The sequence below is a fragment of the Diadema antillarum genome, unplaced genomic scaffold (genome assembly GCF_040938485.1).
Source record: "Diadema antillarum isolate AM-2024a unplaced genomic scaffold, OU_Dant_1.0 seq00001872_RagTag, whole genome shotgun sequence".
Classification (NCBI taxonomy): domain Eukaryota; kingdom Metazoa; phylum Echinodermata; class Echinoidea; order Diadematoida; family Diadematidae; genus Diadema; species Diadema antillarum.
Genome location: NW_027272541.1, coordinates 284,514 through 303,863, shown reverse-complemented (window position 1 = coordinate 303,863; position 19,350 = coordinate 284,514). Strand labels below are relative to the sequence as shown.

At 37.0% G+C, this 19,350-nt stretch overlaps 1 protein-coding gene across 1 annotated transcript in view; it reads left to right on the top strand.

Moving 5' to 3' along the window:
* Positions 1-399: 399 nt before the first annotated feature.
* The window catches only part of LOC139712897 (ecdysone-induced protein 78C-like), a 198,104-nt gene continuing 179,153 nt past the window's right edge, over positions 400-19,350 (top strand). The window contains exons 1-2 of the mRNA XM_071624675.1: positions 400-626; positions 5,420-5,491. Of these exons, the coding sequence (XP_071480776.1) occupies positions 5,461-5,491 (31 nt within the window). The 5' untranslated portion in view covers positions 400-626; positions 5,420-5,460. The remainder of the gene's footprint in view (positions 627-5,419; positions 5,492-19,350) is intronic.

Genomic DNA, 19,350 nt, shown 5'->3' with positions numbered 1-19,350 from the left:
CGTTGCTGGTACCCGGTAAAAGTTCGTGGCCAATTTTGCAACTTCCATTCAGCGTTGAAGGAGATTTTGTTTCGTGCTGTAAGTACCAAATTTATAGAAATTTACCAAACTATGATACTTACAAAATTCCTTTTTTAACAATTTATATATAATAAATGGATTTTTAATGTTCTAAAATATGCTCAAATGCATAATTTTTTACTGTAATTTTAGCAACATGCGGGAGTTTGGATCAGTTGCTAAATTGTCAACTCGCCAGGTTCCAGATCTAGGCTCACATGTGTGGAAACTCGTGCGGTGAACTTGAGTTACGAAGGCGTGTACCAACGAATTCTCCACACTGGGAACGTACACTCTATGCTATCGCCTCGTACCGTACGTGGACTACCCGATGGATGAACTCATCGTGAAAATATGACGCCTGTCTGAGCCGAACGCGGCACGAAGATTACTATAATGTGACTAGCTCAGGACGAGTCGAAAATCTCGCGAAATTTAACCAAACTACCTCATCAGGTGCCGATTCATCCGATACATTCTCGTCTGTTTGGGAAAAAGGAAACATCAGCACGAACTGTCAAACTGGGTTTTGATGCGCCTCCGCTTTGATCGACTTACATTTCTTGGTAAGATTTCGTATGGATTGGTAGTAGGCAGCCCTACAGAAAACTGTACCTCCCTATGGTACGGTGGCCTGGTAGGTATACGACAGGTTGAGAGGCATCACCATGATTACTGCGAGGAACAATATAAAGGCAGGGAAAACAGACAGAAAAACAGATGCCTACTACTTGTATGAAATGCAGGCAAGCCGCTAGAGCCCTTGCCACCCTCATACACCCTTGCCCTTGGCCTTAGTTGTGTAAACAGATGCACTACGCATAGAAAGGCCACAGCTTGTGCTGTGCCAAAATGGCAAATTTAGACACATTTGACATGTATGCGTGGTCATGGACTATCATTGCATGGTGCAACCCTGTATGTATGGGATCTTATATTCCCTATGTCCCCTTGAATGTCTATGCCAGTGAAGATGATGTGATTGGAGGTATTGTGTGCTTGATTCTAGAGAGTGAAATAATATATCATTTAAACTCTATGTAGATAGCTAATCCAGTAATTGCATACAGGTTAGAGAAAAGATCCCTTTCATGCCTTGCACTTGCAGGGGATTTTCTCTTGTTTGTGTGTATATTCAATATGTAAGCCATCTAGCCATATACCATTCATTGCCTGCATAGCAGTTGCAAGTGGATTGGAGCTTTACATTAATGCAAATTGTATGATATTGGCATGCAAACTTTGGTGGATGTTATGTTAAGTCCATCTAAACAGAGATTATACTTTAGGCCTATAATATAGACAATTTAATAGTATTGGGATATAGATAAAATCCTGAACAGTCATAATATTCAAATGGATATAGTATATATCTCTCTATTCCTCCCTCTGTCATTAAAATGAAGTACTAGTCAAACACAGCATATATGATTATATATATATTTGTGTACATAAAATATACATATATTTGTGTGTGTGTGTGCGTGTGTGTGTGTGTGTGTGTGTGTGTGTACTGGCAGGGATCCTCTTGCTATTATATTCCTGTTTCGCTCTATATATTTAATCTACACTGTATTTGTGAATATATATTACATGTGTGCTTAATACAAGATATAATGATAGATAATATTAACCATTGCTGCAATTTGTTTGTCTATTGGCACATGTCTAGAAACTATTATCAATGATTAGGGATTCGCTAATAATGTTCACATTAATAGATCTCTGTTGTGCCTTGAAAACCTTTGTCAAAGGACATGGATTTATTGGCCTATGAGTTCTGAAAATGTGACCTGCCATAACAAAAGAATCCTAAATTCGCTGACGGCTGAGCTGAGAAAATCGGGTTTGAAGTCAGATCATCAAAATCGGTGAAAACGATCAGATTTCTGTTTTCGGCGTAATTTTGTAGTCTGATGTATTGTCTATCATCTGCCTAAACTTTAAAGCTAAATAATCAAAGGAAAGGCAAGCAATCAGCGTTTTTCTGGACCATGATTTTCCAACATTCAACAGAACAGAAACGTGTCCGAAGATTTGGATTTAGCGCTGCAGCTTGACTCCGCCCCTACCAACGAGGGAGTGATCTTATTGTTCAGTGTGTGGCATCCTGGTTACTGATTGGTCGTGCTTAGACCCCTGGTGCTAAGCTTGAATGAACATTGCAGAGGTTGCTAGGAGCATACTTTATTGTCAAGAGGTGGAAACTGTCTTGCCTGCCCTTGATCATGATAGTGTCGGAAGGAAAACTTTGAAGGCAGTTTTCTCAAAACGCTGATTTCCTAAACTACTCCGCATGCACTAATAAAATCAACAATATCTCTGCAACCGAGTACTTTTATGAGTCATGTTTTATATATATCATGAAAGTAAAGTGGAAGAGAAAGGGAATAATGTCATGTCATTTTCAGAAAACTGTCTCCCCCCAACTTTTGGATCCTTTTGTTGAAGCAGGTCACAAATGTTTGTAAAACAGCAACACTACTCAGCAGTTTCAGTTATTAAGATTGATAAGAACCAAAGCTGGGAAGAGAGAGAGGGAGAGAGAGAGAAAAGAGCACTTTCTCTTTTTTCCCCACTCTGAGCAGGCCGAAAGAGATTTTCTGCAAGAATCAAACTGTACTAGAATTAAATGGGTGTGGTTAAATCATGGTGACAGCATCACCGGTATTTTGAGACCTACTTTTAACCTCTTGTTAGAAGATGGAGTTGATATATCAGCATACTCTTGAGAGCTTCCTAACCCATCCCTGAAAAGGGAATCTTGCAGGACCTGTACACTATCTACAGTGATTTTAGAATCTTCTGAAGAGTTGCCACTTTTACACATGATGCAACTCAGTTGATGGCTTGCCAATATTTCATTTTCTGCTCAGACACACAACAGTGCACAAACTTATTTTTGATGAATGGCAGTATGTGATAATACATTGATAACGTCATAGCCATGACCAGGAGCTATACGTCTGCCTACTTTGAGAAGTGGATAAAAGAGTATTTTGATAAGTGAAAAAGTCACATATTGGATAATAGATGTATCACCAATCCAAAAGTCTGTCTATAGCTGTTGAAAGCAACACAACCTAATCATTATCATTATGATCATTGTTGTTGTCATTAGTTTCCTTTCATGGGAAGCTCTTTTTGTGTATTAAACAATATGGAAAGTTGGAAGGCAATAATATCAAATTCACTCTTTGGTATGTGTACAGTTCAAAAAGTCTGTAAAATTAGCAATAGTTCACAATTTCCTACTTGTTATTTTTGATCAGATTTTCACTGCTGTGCTTGTGAAATTATTCATATGGTTAAACATTTAACTTCTCTGCTAATGTGCTTTATAAAATACAATATATTTATCACTGTGCCTGCCAGAGGAGTGTGGTCAAACTGTGTTCTGTCATGGTTCTGGAAACACTAACACTCCCTTAAATTGCCTTTAAAGTTTCTTTTATCATTCTACTACTGTGGCATTATGGATAAATGCAGAGTGCCTATTTAGAAAGGTAATGAATGCATGAGTACTTGTGAAGCATTTAACTCATTTCCTACAGGATCCTGATGACCAGTGTATTAAGTCTATGGGGATTCCAGAATTCCAGTATGGAACAGGTTAATACCAAACCTTTAAATTTCATTACTTTTGAATGAACTATCTGACTTTCCTTGAACCATCAACAAGTATTTCACTATGATCTTAGTATAGCAGATTCACGTTTAGTGTTTGGGACACCTTTCTCTTTATTTTAACCTGTTGAGGATGGACTGATTTTGCTATACAACACGCATTTCCCATAGACACCTGCCTGAGTATACTCGGGACTCGTCCTCAATGGGTTACGAGTATCAAGTGAACTTGGGCAAGTGTCTATGGGAAATGTGTGTTGTAACGGGTTAACATATGCATGGTTAATACGGCCATATATTGATAATGGCTGTTGGGTTTGATGCTCATGCAGTTTGTATAATGCATGCATACAGTGGAAATGACCTTTTGACCTTGTAGGATTTGTCCATGATGGCTAATCAGTCACCAACATCCCAGCCAATGCGTCTCCAGGGGGCTCCTCGTGGTCAAGTTAGTTGGCTGGTCGTTGTCATATCATTGTCACTGTCACACCACCTGACATTCACTTGTGGAAAGTTATCGCCGCCTTCTAAAGCTATTTTCAGAGCAAGAAAAAAGGATGAAGAAAACTGAAGAAAAAAGAAGCGATTCATAATTAAGTGAACTTACCAAATGATGACCAAGAATGAATGATGTAGAAATGCGAATACGTTTCATATTTTTTAATGAACTCTCTCTCTCTCCTTGAAAAGTTCTACCACAATGAACACATTTATATAAAGTCATACTTGTAGGCCTATTGACTGATGCTAGTTTTTCATGATTTGATCACACATGTGCTATGTAAATGCTTTTGTATATACTGAACTTATAACTTGTGATTTGTGTGTCACTTTACATTGTCATTGATGGATTTTGTAAACACAACACTGTATGATTTGTGTGGAAACCTAATAAATGAAATGAAATGAAATAACATTAATATTATTTTGATGGTACTGTGGTCTTGCCACCTGCATTTATGTTAGGGTAGTGTTGGGCAGAGCATTTCTTACCAAAGTAACAGCATACTATATAAGCTGTTATTTTCACGAGGGTTTTATTTTCGCGAATTTCGCGAATCACAGTTGGATCGCGAATTTAACAACACGAGAAAATGTCGCCAGATGCAAGAGTAATAGTACATTTAATTTGGCGTAGGTGTCAATTCGCGAAAACAACATCTCGCGAAAAAGTCTGTGACCTCCTCATTCGTGAAAATATCTGTACGCGGAAATGACAGCGAATACAGTACTTAATGTTTCATTCACAATAGGACCTACAGATACCACACAATGGAGCACCTGTGTATCTGTATCACACACACACATAGTATGGTATGACATTGCAGCATCAGTAGCACTTGTTTCTTTGACATTTCTAAAGATTAAATAACAATAATAATAATGATGATGATGATGATGATAATAATGAAAAAATATATATATGCATGCATTAATGCATGCCGTCTACAAAACCTCACACCGGCACTGCACACTACCAGTTCTCAAAAGTACCACATGGTAGAAAAGAAATACATAATACCCCATCCATTGTGTGAAGACAACTGTATCCTGAACTTTGGAGAAAATCGTCCATCTTTTTCTGCATTGAATTTTTTTCAGTCAAACTTTATTTCTAAAGCTTACATAAGAATATTGGTTTATTTTTATATGATGAGAATGAACTGTTAGCTGGTTAAGTAGATATATGGTTTTTGTTTTGTTTTTTTCACCTCCATATTTCATGCAGGATGAGAACTTGAGGGGACCTCGGCTGACCGGCCAAACCACATGTCCAGCCTTGTACTGCAAGAGATGACCGGTAAGTGACCACATGAGTCTTTGTGTCAATAAGACCTGGCCATTGCATACCACATATGAATAATAAAAAGCTTGGAACTAGAAATAAGTGTGTGTATGTTTGTGTATGTGTGTGTGTGTGTGTGTGGGGGGAGGGGGGGGGGGGGCTCCACAAACAAAATTGATCATGTACTGAACCTTCTGGCCCTAATTCAAAAAGGTGGTACAATCTTTTACCATGGTTTAAACCATGGACAAAGACCATGGGGCGCCAAGTGTCGCATGGCCTATTTTGTCAAGAAATCAGTCATTTCGTTGACGAAATGAACTCACATTTTAGAACTATTTTGAAGCACTAAAGCTGGGTTATTGTTTCATCTACAAATGGTAAATTATGCCTATGGGCAAGTCCAAGATAATGCGCGCGTTACGTATGGGACATTCAGAGACTTTTATGACCTGAAAAATAGTGTTAATGGCCTTTGATCATATTGAACTTCATCATGGTGATTGATATCTAGGAGAAGTATAAACATGTAAAAAATTGAGAAAAATGACCTTGACATTTATATTCTAGAAGAGAAAATATGTGCCGTTACGTATGGGACCAGAAAACTTTTGTTTTTTTGAACATTTTTTTCAACCTCAAAACTCTCTGAAAGTATTTCATTCTATAACTTGTAACTCACTGTGATGAAAGTCACAACACTCAAGATTATCACAGGTAAGTTTCATGTCATTAGGCAAAAAGCTCTAATTACAGGTTCTAATTAAAGACAGACGTGACGTGTTACGTATGGGACAGTTACGTATGGGACAGTTTGTCCCCCATTCATTTAGTGTGTGAAGAACCATATTTATGGGTATTTTGCATAATTATTGTAGTAAAATCAGTTGAAACTACTCAAATACTGATCCAGATTGTCAAGGAAACATTATTCCCCAAATATTCACCATCATAATCATATTCAATCATATTTTTATATTTTTATGACCAACCTGAGTATGCATGCCCTTTGTCCCCCATTCGTTTAGTGTGTGGAGAACCAAGTTTATATAGGTATTTTGCAAAATAATTTTGCAAAATACCCATTAACAAATTTTTGCATAATTATTGAGGTAGAATCAGTTGAAATTACTCAAATGCTGTTCCAGATTGACAAGGGAGCAATATTCCCCATATATTTACCATCATAATCATATTTAATCATATTCTATGTTTTTTATGACCAACCTGAGTATGTATGCCCTATTTTTATCAGGATAGTTACTACTGAAAAATTGAATAGTTTAAAGTGTTTACTTCCATTGATGAAGGGCAGTTTGCCATTTAGTTTCAACAAAAAATTACTTGACACAAGAAATATTAATTTTAATAAATAAGCAATACCTGCTGCATGGAACCCCAGTGATCGAGTAGATATATGATGTCTGTCTAGCAGTCAGGTCATTGATTCGTGTCACACCTCGGTATGTATACCCATGAATTTTGTCGTGGCTACTATTGAAACTGAATAAGGACAATTTGTGTATCACTTGCAATAAAAAGGAATCATTTTACTTTATATATTTTTTTGTATATATCACAACCATTTCAAATTGGATCTCCATCACATAAACTTTGAATTCCTCTAGTCTTAGGATTGTATGCTCTTTAGTATTTCATATAATTGGTTTCCAATCATCTCATTAAATGTTGAAAACTGAATCCCCATTTCTACAAAAACTATACCATCCTTTTAATGCTGATTTTTCATTGTGTATTTTGCCATTTTCCCCTCCCCCTTTCTGAAAATTGTTCAGTCAAGTACATGCATTGTTTCAAGTGTCTAAAACTCAAAAAGTAGCTACAATGTTGGGATGCTTTCTTCAGGATAATTGACCATTTGTGTACTGAGAGACCTTCCCAGCTAGCTACATGCATTTACATGCAATATGTATGAGGCTGTCCCATACGTAACACATTTGTCCCATACGTAACATTATTTTAATGCCTAATAGAATATATTTCTTTTACTGTTTTTTCTTTTTTCTATGGTATTTAGTTTCTCTAAACAATAAATTAGAACTTTCCAAAAGGGCATTAAAATATCCATAGCAATTTCAGAAAAAACCTAAAAAAATGACCTCAATTTGTTACGTATGGGACATCTCATGATAAGACACGAGCTAATTTGCATAATCATTTGCATAATCCCTAAATTTTTATACCAAGTTAAACTATTTGATGAACTTCTTATGTCCACATATTAATCAAATATCATTTGCTTTCCTTTGAATTAATATGAATTTTTATAAATGTCCCATACGTAACGCTGTGTTTCACATTTATGCAAATGAAGCCCTTGAAATTTGCATAAACTTACATAATATCATTTTTTCCTCCATGGAAATCAAAACTTCAACTCATAAGCTTCAAAATGATACCAAACACGTCAATATTGAGCAAAGATGAAATTTTGCCTTCTGAGGGGACCTTATCTTGGACTTGCCCCTATCTAAGGGATGATGCCAAAAAAAAGAAAAGAAAAGAAATCATATGAAGCAACTGGAGACTTTAATTCCCTTGAGACAAATGGTAATTATAATTATAAAAAAAAAGAATCACAGGATATGCAAGATAGGATTTAAAGGAAAAGATACAACATGTTCATCATTCCTGATTCTATTGAACTATTTCAATGTAAGCCAAAGAAAATTTCAAAAGAAATTTACACTTAAATATTGAAGGAATATAAATGTTTGCAAGGTAGAAAAATGTCATCCCATCCTCCATTTGTGCCTCAAATCCTGTTTGCACAACAAGATAGATTTTGAAATTCAGTTTAGTGAAGTGCAAGTAGGCAAGTGACAGAGTAAGTTGTACTGTAGTTTAATTCAATCAATTATAAAGTTTTGGGAAAAAAAAATAATGTCTTTTTAATGAGCAAGAACCCACACGTACAAAGCACCCAGACCATGTTGAATGGACTTATTCAACTTATTCTTGTGCTTTATTTAAAGTGATTGAATAATATTGGTGGAGATGACAATTGAGCTTTTAACTTTTTTACAAGATACTAAGAAACCGCTTATAAAAAATAAGATGTTACAGATCATATCATTCTAAGAGGAATTCAAAGTTTATTTTATGAAAATTGGTTTTGAAATGGCTGAGATATCCCAAAACAAAGAAAAACAAAGATATTCAAATAAAAGGTGGGTCCCACTTTTTATCAGGATTGCTGTGTTTTAGATATCTCAGCCATTTCAAAACCAGTTTTCATCGAATAAACCTTGAATTCCCCTTTCAATTACATTCTCTTTCATATTTCATAAGAGGTTTTTCATTATCTCACCACTAAAAAGTTAGGAACATGAAGCCAGGCCTCAGCCAGAAATATACCATCCTTTTAACCCCCCTATTCCCCCCCCCCCACTCCAAGAGACATTAGGGGTCTATTATATTCCATCATTCATGTGTGGTATGATAACTTTGTTGTGAGTGAAACAATTGACAATGTTTGGGTTTTTTTTTTCATTTCAATATGTGGTTTTGTGGTTTTGCTGAGGATATTCTTCAGTGTAATTACTCTTTGAAATACACATTATCATGAATTCAGTGCATTCATTGTTAAATGTCAAAACAAGCTACAAAACCGGACAAAAATGCTCCCCAAAAGAGAAGCCAGAATGTAATTGTGGAAGAATCCCTAAGCCCCTTGTTAGGCCCTGAAACATTTCAATGTGCATCTGCATCCTGTCTCGTGTGCGGTTGAAGAGATTCAAACGTGGTTGAAATCTTTCAATAATGAGGCAAAAATTGCAGAGAAATTGATGTAAGTGGCTGCATTCTGCCAGTAGGCAGTAATTACTGTAATTTGATGTGCGTGACTACTTTAGCACAAGGTTATTGGTGTAGAAAGAGGGAGAGAGAGAGAACAAAAATGTTTTGATATGTGCTGCGTAATGTGGTTTTATGTGCCCATTATTACATCTTTGTACTTTTTTTTTTGGAGGGGGGGGGGAGTGAGGATGGGAAGGAGAGATAATTGGTAAGCTATACAGGGAGAAAAGTCTGTCTATGACAATTTTCTCTGGCCATGAATAGTGGGATTAGAGGGAGAAACTTAGTCTTTAAGGTTTGATCAAGTTTCTTGTATCATTTCATGCCATATTACATCCTTTAAAAAGAAAAACACACAGGACAAAACAAAAACAAAACAAAAGCAGCCCCAAGAAAATATAAGACATTTGTAAAAGGAAATCAAGAATATGAGTGATGTCCAAGGATATAGAAATATATAAGTGCTTGCGAGCTCTAGTTGTGTAATTTTGAGAAAGGAATATATTTTCCCAATATAATATATTATCTTATATATGACCAGACCAGTATCAAGGGATAAAAAATGTTTCTTTTTCAGTATTTAGTGATTTCTGTGGACAGATGATAAAGTACAGTTCTGTCTCCATCAGATTAATCAGCCTCAGATCCTTATCTTTTTGCTGCAAACATTTGAGATATTTATATTTTTTATTCTTTATAGCAGTCTGGTGGTTAGCATACTAGGTTTCCAAAGTGTAATTGTCACTTCTGCCCTGTAAGTTTAAAGGAAATAATCTCAGTGATTTCGCTAGGCCTCCCAAATTGACAATGCAACCTCATTTCTACCTTTAAGAGACACTTTCTTTTCTCCGAGGCAGTGTGCAATCACTAATCCTCCTGATGGTGAATTTAGGCTAACTGGTGTCATTTTGGGACCACTATTAATTAGCCTTCCATTCACGAGTGGCAGTGTAGAGAAGAAGCTCTTCCATGCCATTAGCGGGAGAACGGCTGCCAAGGGTCCAATTAAGATGCTTGTAATTGCCATCAAATTAGTGAATATGAATGGACCACAACATCCGCTTTTTTTTTCACCCCCCCCCCCCCCCCCCCCCCCCCCCCCATTTGGAAGGACTGGCAGAACATAGTGGGATTAGTGTCTGTGGAGCGTGGCATTAGTCTTTCATTAAAGGCATCTGCCCGATATATGGCAACTGGTGGAGACTATACAGCCTAAGCTGCTTCTTATGCATCCATGGTTGGTGGGGAGGGGGATGGGGTTTGGGCGGGGCTTTAAATGGTGGAGAAAGAAGGAGGAGGAGGAGGAGGAGGAGGAGATGGAAGAGGGACAATGGGCTGTTTGAACAAAGCAAGGCAGATGGTACAACCTCTGGTATCTCATAGAGGTCCACAGGTGGCAGGAAATCATGCATGTTGGATTTTTGAGACAAGCTTGGACGTACAGGTGGCAGAGAGAATTTCTAGAGACCATTCTTTTGTTTTCTGATGACAGGGGTGGGGAATTACATGAGCCCATTATGAGATACCATTTATGTGACAGATGAAATATAAGGGAGTGAAGAATGAAAGAAACATAGACAAAGGGTCCCCAGATAGTGGGGACTTTAATTGTGTTATAGGTGAGGAATATCTATACGTATATTTGCTTTTTCTCTTTTGGATTAAATCTCTAGATTTGTGCAGTTATTTCTTTCTTTGAGTATTAATTCATTTATTTATGTTTTTTACTCATTGTGTACTACACTTGTACTCATTATCAGGACTGGACACTATCTTTTCTGTCTGGTGGCCTGGTCAGGCTACTAAAATCTTCAAATCTGAAATTTGGTGGACCAAAAAAAATATGTATTGGCCCAAAATAAAAACAAATGTAACAATCCATTATGAATCTGAGTTGCCTTATCTGACTGCCAACAGATAAATTTTTCTAGGTAACAGTCTACTAGGCCACCTCTAATATCGAGCCCTGCTATATGTGACCCGCTGAAACAACAGGATCCTAAAGTCGCTGAGAGCTGAGCCGTGAAAATTGAGTTTGAAGTTACATCATCAAAATCGGTCAAAACAATCGGATTTCTATTTTTGGCATAATTTTGTAGTCTAATGTTTTGTCTATCATCTGCCGAAATTTCGAAGCTAAATGATCAAAGGAAAGGCAAGAAATCAGCTTTTTTCTGGGCCTTGATTTTCCGACTTTCAACGTAACAGAAACGTGTCCGACGATTTGGATTTAGCGCCGCAGCTAGGCTCCGCCCCTAGCAACGAGGGAGTGATCTTATTGGTCAGTGCATGGCATCCTGATTACTTTCGGATCCTTTTGTTGTAGCGGGTCACATATCCTTGAAGGACAAGTCCACCTTCATATAAATGTTGATTAAGTGAATGCAGCAATATTATTAGTAGAACACATTAACGAAAGTTTAGGGAAAATCGGACAATCCGCGCAAAAGATATGAATTTTTAGATTATCTGTGCAGTCACTGCTGGATGAGAAGACTACTACAGCATAATGATGTCACATGTGTACAACGATATAAGGAAAATATAAAGAGAATTTCACAAAATGTAAGTTCTTGAAAAAAGTGCACATTTCCTCAACCTGTCACTGATGTATGTTAAGGGTACTGGTAATATTATTCCCCCTGCCTTCTGACAGAGGCAAGTCACGCGTTCTTTCATTATGTGAGAAAAGTGAAAATATGTTGAATTTTCTTAATGTTTTCTTTATATTGTTGTACACGTGTGACATCACAAGCTGTGGTAGTCTTCTCATCCAGCAGTGACTGAGCAGAAACTTGAAAAATTCATAACTTTTGAATGGGTTGGCCAATTTTTCCCAAACTCTCACTGAAGATTGCTGCATTCACTCAATCCACATGTCTAGGAAGGTGGGCTTGTCCTTTAATCGCTCTATATATATACATGTGTGTGTGTGTGTGTGTGTGTGTGTGTGTGTGTGTGTGTGTTTGGTCTTTTTTGTGGAGAAGAAGGTGTGAAAAACCTTCAATCTGTTGGCTTTTTCTCCTAATGCATACTTTTAATCACCTTGGTGAATAAGTGTCAGTACAGACTAACTGATGTGTCCTGCCCCTTGGCGTGATGGGTACTTTTGAGAGTGGAAGTGCTGTAGACTATAAATTCAAATATTAATTGAAACAGATATATATGTGCCACAGTGGAAAGTCTGTGTGTGAGTCAGGCTAACTGGGTTCTGCCATTAACACCTCATATCACTCAAAACAAGGCCGTGCCTCAAGCGAACCTTTGTCTCCGAATCATTAATCTTGAATGTCCGATCCTTGAGGGACAGTGCCGCTTTAAATTCTGAGCACTTTTTTTTTGTCCTACAGTGTACGTGGGTAGTGGCTTCTTCACTTTAAATGCATTAAGACCTTGTGCTCACCCTGTTAAAAAATGGGTTATGAGAACAGAATAACTTGTGCCTGGACTAGTAATTAGGTCATATCCTAGGCAGTCATCCTTCTTTTTTTATATTGTTCTTCTATTATTTAAGGATGTGTGTGTGTGTGTGTGTATTAATGTGTTGTATGTGTGTGTGTCTGTACAAATTGTATGTAGTGTTTGTGTTTGTTTGTGTGTGTGTGTGTGCATGCTGGCTGCTTGTATGTCACAGAAAAAGATGAAAACTATTGTATAATTTAAATTTTTACCATGCTTAAGAATCACAATATCAAATACTAGACAATTGGTCTCGATAATAATCACATACTTATTGATAAACAAATAGCAACATTTGCATGCTTACATAAAAAACAGTAATGTAATGACATATAATACAACATTAAATCATACCAATTTCAATAACTTGTATTGATGTGATTATTTTTTTTTCAGCAGGGTCTTAAACATATCTAATGAGGGTAAAGATCTGTTGTGAAGGGGGGAGCTTGTTCCTAGTTGTGACGTGGTCTTTTTTTTTTTCTTGAAGCTACCTTCCTTTCATGTCATTTGTTTTCATTTTCACTAGTTTTATGTCTTTTTTTCAATTGTAAGGATACTTTGAGAATTTGAGAAAAATAATGGAATATTCTTGAAGTTGTTCAAAATATCCTTATTTTTCATTCATACATTCTTTTTTTTTTGTTAAAAGCAAGCCAGAGATCCGTCTTTCCATCAACTTTTTTGATTGATTTGATTAATTTTATTTTGCATTTCATTTTCATGCACAAATGTAACAAAGTCAATTGAACAAAGTCATCAAACTTTGTTTCAACACTGCTAAAATAGGTTAGTGATTAATGAAAGTTTGTGACATTATTCCATGATAATACAAAAAGAAAATGAGGTGTTGTTTCATGCATATAAATTATGGAAATTTAGAATCATATGTACCTGCTGTTCAAAAGACAAATCGAGCAACCCTAAATATAAGAAATACAGGAGACCGTAAGCAAACATTTGACCAGGATATTGTACGAGCTGAAATTTTCGCGTACAAATATTTTCGCGAATTGCTACTTGGAGGACATTTTGGCGTGTTGTTAATTTCACAGTTGCAAGGGTCTAACTGAACTTAGTTATTCGCACGTTGTTATTTTCGCGTGTTGTTATTTTCGCGGTTCAAAGGCGATTCACGAAAATTCGCGAAAATAAAACCACCGCGAAAATTTCAACTGGTACAGTACTATAAAGCAAGATATTTTTTTGGCATGAAACTTTTCGCGAATTGGAGCCGACGGCCTTTTTTTGCAGCATGAATTTTTTTTGCAAATTACCACTGGCATTCCATGCATACACACAGTGTAGGTAGGAACTTTCGCATGTACACATTCTAATTCTGCGAATCTTGGCTCTCACAAAATTTGTGAAATTGAAGTGCATGCGAACATTTCTTGTGTCACGGTAATGGCCTCAGAAATGGGATAAAGCGTCGAAAACTTTTGTGGTGTGTTGGAGAGGCGAAGCATTCACAAAACTTTCATGGCAGAGCTTCCTGCCAAACACTTCCTGGTATTTAATCCTTATTACATAAGTCGCTTCCAAGTCCAGGAAACCCCAGGATTTCCTCCGTCTCTCTTCACCCGTCTTCTGATCCATCCATCTCTCTGACTGTTTTTCACACGCACCGAGAGGGTGCGATTTGAATCACGATTCTAATGACACATTGCTGATCGAGAATCATCATGTAAATGACACATTGTAGCCATTTGTGAAAGCAAAATGGAATCACGTGGAGGGTGCTTTGAACCGTAATTCCACTCATAATTCAGACGATAGTCTGGAGCTGTTTTCCAATCAAGAGTCTCCCAAATTACAGTATGAAACAGTCACGTGTCCATTTAATAGTTATTGTAAAGCAGGGCTGCACGCAAACCCACTTTTTCTACTGGTCTGACCTGTCTGTCGTACCAGTAGGTAGCCACATTTTGCATTCTTAACTGGCCCATTTCTGAAAAAAAAAAGTTCCTGGTCCACCAGTGAGGTTTACTGGTCAGGGACTGTTGGACCAGTGGCAGTGTGCAGTGCTGTGGAAAGTATTGTATTGTAATTCAGTTTCAGTCATGTTTCTCGACCTGTATGAAAACGGTTTGTCTCTGTCTTTTGCAAAAAGGAACTGCTCTCACCATCCCCCCCCCCCCCTGTTAAGCAGAAGAAAATGTCTCTCCATATCCTCATTCCTATACACAGACATTCACACAGACATACAGACACCCATATGTACACACACACACACACATAGACACATTCCCTGCTAGGAATAGGGAAAAAAGTCAATTTGCAAACATCTAAATTATGAATCATACACAGGTTCTGAGTAGTGGTGATTCATAATTTATACACTATATCCCTCATCTCCTGTTTGATCTATGCCCATATCATTAAAGACACCATTTAAAGGGGACATCACCCCAAATACATGGATGTGGACTCATGTATGCAGTAAGCATAGTGTGAAGCTTGAGGAAATTTTGACAGTCTGTTCAAAAGTTGTGCATTTCCTCAATCCACTCGTATGTTTCAGGTAGGGATGAATTTATCTCCAAAATTGTGACCAGCGACAACGGTTTCAGTCAAAAGTCATAAATTTTGGAAATTCATTTTTTTTTCATTGAATCACATTGCCCATTTCCTCAGCTTTTCCTTGATATAAAACAGGAGTTGTATTCTCCGGCACCATAAGTAGTCATGTAAAGCAAAATATAAAGCACTTTTTAATCTGTTAGCCTGACAAAATTGTGAGAAAATGGTAGAAAAGCTTGGATAGAAAGCCAAATGAAGAGCATATACTACAGAGCGAGCGTATCTTTTGTGGTAACAACAATGGAGCATGCGCACATGGACAAAACAGTCCCGAGATGCTGCCAGACGTGTCTCCGAAAGCCGAAATATGTAAATGTGTGCAACGCACTAACCAATTGCATGCCAGATGCCGTGCCATAGCAACACTGGTCATATGGGCGCAATGTTACAAAGAAGATCGAAACTGACAAGTGTGATCCAACATAGGGGGTTTAAAATTCCATTTTCAATAGGAAAAACTTATTCTTATACTATGAAATTTAGCGTAGATGGAGAAAACATATCAGAGATTCTGTTTCTGCAAAAACCCAAAATCAACAGAAAGAACGGTCAAAACCTTTGTTTCCCGCCTAGGAGGGAATAAAACTTATTTGCTCTTGCGACTTTTGCCTGAAACTGTTGTCGCGGGTAGCAACATTTTTTGCAATGACTCAATTTTGAAGATTGTTGAAATTTGTTTTCTAAGAGCATTATAATAATGTTTAAATTGATTAAAAAAAAAGCAGCAACAGCACAACCCCAAGCTAGCAAATCTCCGGAAGGGAACAATTTGAGCCTGTTGCTTTCATTTTATCAGCAACACTATATCACTAGGCTAACAAGTGTGTGCGTAACACATTGAGGATGAACAGATTTTGCTATAATATGCATTTCCAATGGACACAGATCTGCCGTAATACATGTATACTTGTGACTAATCTTGCACGAGTTGAAGGGGAATTCACCCCTCCCCTCTAAACAAAACAAAACAAAACAAAATGTGAATACATTGTCAGTACTACATGTCAGTCAAGTTGGAAAGAAATTGGACTAGCCATTCAAATGTACATTCTTTGTATATTCAGTTTATAGATTCCTTACATTTCCCCTTTTTTGAGCGAAATCAAAGAAAACTTTATTTACCGTTTTCAGAAAGCAGGAGAATGATATTTTCATTAACATACATGTATATATTCTGTTACAAGTCTCAAGAGAATGAACCTTCCATTAAAGAATGAAATTTAGGGAATTCAGAGACTCCAACCCCAAGCTTCTCCTAGATGCATCACAAAACCAACAAAAAGTTGCACACCCTGATTTTGCGTGAGGACTCAAAGTAAAATGGGTAAACCCAGGGGGTGTTCAGACACAACAAATTTATACCAAATCGGTATAGCTACATGCATACCATTTATACCAAAACGGTATAGCTAAACAACAAAACTGAAGTTGTTCAGGAGAAAACTAGATTTTAGATTGTAGTATCTTCAATTATTTTTATTGAAAAAATATCTACATTTACTTTCAATTTAGAGAATGCATCTTGAGTGGGAGACATGCAGCTATAAGCAGGAAAAAAATATCAAACTCACATGGGAGAGCTGGAGATTTTTAACAGCCTTTTCTAACACCATGGATAAAATCGCATTTTGTAATGGCACTCACAGATATTCGGCTTCTGTTTTTTTTCCTTCAGATATTTATGTAGTGAGAATTTTAGTTTCATTTTATTTTTACACCTTCTTCTCTGCACAAGTTCAGACACACTCAGAGTGTCAGGGACCAGGCAGCTCACATTTTGCAAATGGAAACATCGGTTGTAGAATGCCTTTAAAATCCTGAGATAAATAAATGCTCAGAGAGTATGGTGCACAAAGAAACAAATAGGCACACAGATTTAAAGAAAAATGCTTGCAGTGCACATACAAACAAATTAATACTATAATGCATAAAGCTACACAAAAGTGTGACAATGGTACCTATCCATCTGACTATTAACTTGAATATATATATGCCACTCATCAAACAATGGAAACAAATTCGATAACAACATTATAGTTTTGAATGTTGAGCATCGCATAATTGACAGTATGATGACAAATTATAACGATAGCTGCGTGAAGTGAATTTGGCATTTGGTTGCATGTGCTTCATGAGACGATATTGGATTGAAATTTTGGTGAAAGTAAACACAGTTGGAAAATGATATGACCCATCACTCCTAAAAATCCATAAGACTTTTAATTTTGAGCTAGGGCTCCCTCTACTGCCTTTTGCATGAAGAGACGAGATGTGAGACCACCTTCCGAATGGAGAGTTTTGGTTGTCATTAATGCTAAACCGCAGATTAAAAAGCTGGCTTCCTGTCCAGCTAATTTGTTCCAATTGGCAGGCAAGGAACATATTGCCTTGACGACGGCTGAAAGAAATATAACTTTTGCCTTGAACAGAAATCAGGTCACGCACAGTCTCAAGACGTGGCCCTGTTTTCACTGAACAGGCTCTCCATGAACATGTGTTGATTGTGTATTGTGTTCTCATAATTCATTGTTTTTATGCCTCTGCATGTATTCACAAAATTATCAAAGATGCATGGGAAAGTTCTTGTGTATGCTGTCATGCATTGGACGCCACTGGTGATTGGCCAAAAATTTCATGCGTTGAAAATGTTTTTGGCTCCAAGTACACAGAAATTTCTTGCGATTTTTTCTTGCTTCACAGTGCATTGAATTTTTTTTCCCTCTCAGCTTTTTTTATAATGTAAATGCCATTTTTGACTGTTTAGAGATATTCCTCATTAACTCTGTTAAATTTGTTCGCAAATCCAAATTTCCATGGTTTTGTGCTGTCTTTTCATGTTCTCATGCTTTCTGGTTACCATTCATTGTTGGTGTTTTATAGAAGATGGTACCCAGAATTCTCCCTTATCCGAGCCCTTTGCTTGGTTGTAAATTTTTGTTCTGGGAGCAGGATTTTAAAAAACCAATTTCACATTTCACATTGGCACAATGATAATTTTGGCATCCAAAATATCCCAGGGCTTGATAGTTTGCATCAGGGTCCCGATTCATAAAATTTGTTATCAGTAACAACTGCCACATTTCTATGACAAGTTTCCTCTCAGCCAATCAAATGCAAGGATTTCAGTAGCTTATAACAACTATCGTAACTTTAAAACTTCCATGATGTCATTTCTCTTGGACATGTGTTTTCATGTGTTCTGTCAAAGATGACCACACTATCCTGTGGAAACAGGGTCAGCGTGGCTGACCACTACTACCGATCAAGTGACTGAGATGAAAATGTACCTTTAGCACCAGGCATTGAACTCTGCCTAATTGAACACACATGGCCCTGTCTGCTAGTCTTCATATTTCAGACCCCCGCTGTATCTCATGTTCTCCTCATGCACAGAGAGAAATGAAAGACATTTTGTGATCATCCTGTTCTATCATCGAATTCATGGAAATGAACATTGAAATTGAAATGAATATTGCGGAAATGAAGATTTCTAAATCCACTACTTATATTGTCTCTTTTGTGCTACTTCATGTAAATTAACTTTTCCACTTTCAGGAAAAGAATTGCCGGTGCATATCTTAAAATCTTCAAAGTAGCTGCCGTTATTTTATGAGGTCACTGGAAGGAAGTTCTTTGATCTTTGCTATGACAAGTTTAGAGTGATGGATGAACAGACTATCAAAGAATTGAGAGCAAGTTTGACAACAGCATGAAGACTCTATATTTGGATATGAGATGAGCAGTTTTCTCACTAAGAACTTACAAATTTACAAATGTAAAGGCAAGGAAGGTTTTGATATCTTAACTTCATAATGTTCAATGTGTTGTTTTTTTGAAAAGTGAAATTGCATGATTAAAATTGAGCCTTATATCATTTGTATTCTGTTTCTCTACATTGGAAACAAGAATTCCTTTTTTAAGTTTTGGGTGCACTCTCCCTGAATGTATTCATTTCTCACAGTTTAAATTGTTAACCCGTTGAAGACAAACTGATTTTGCTGTAACATGCATTT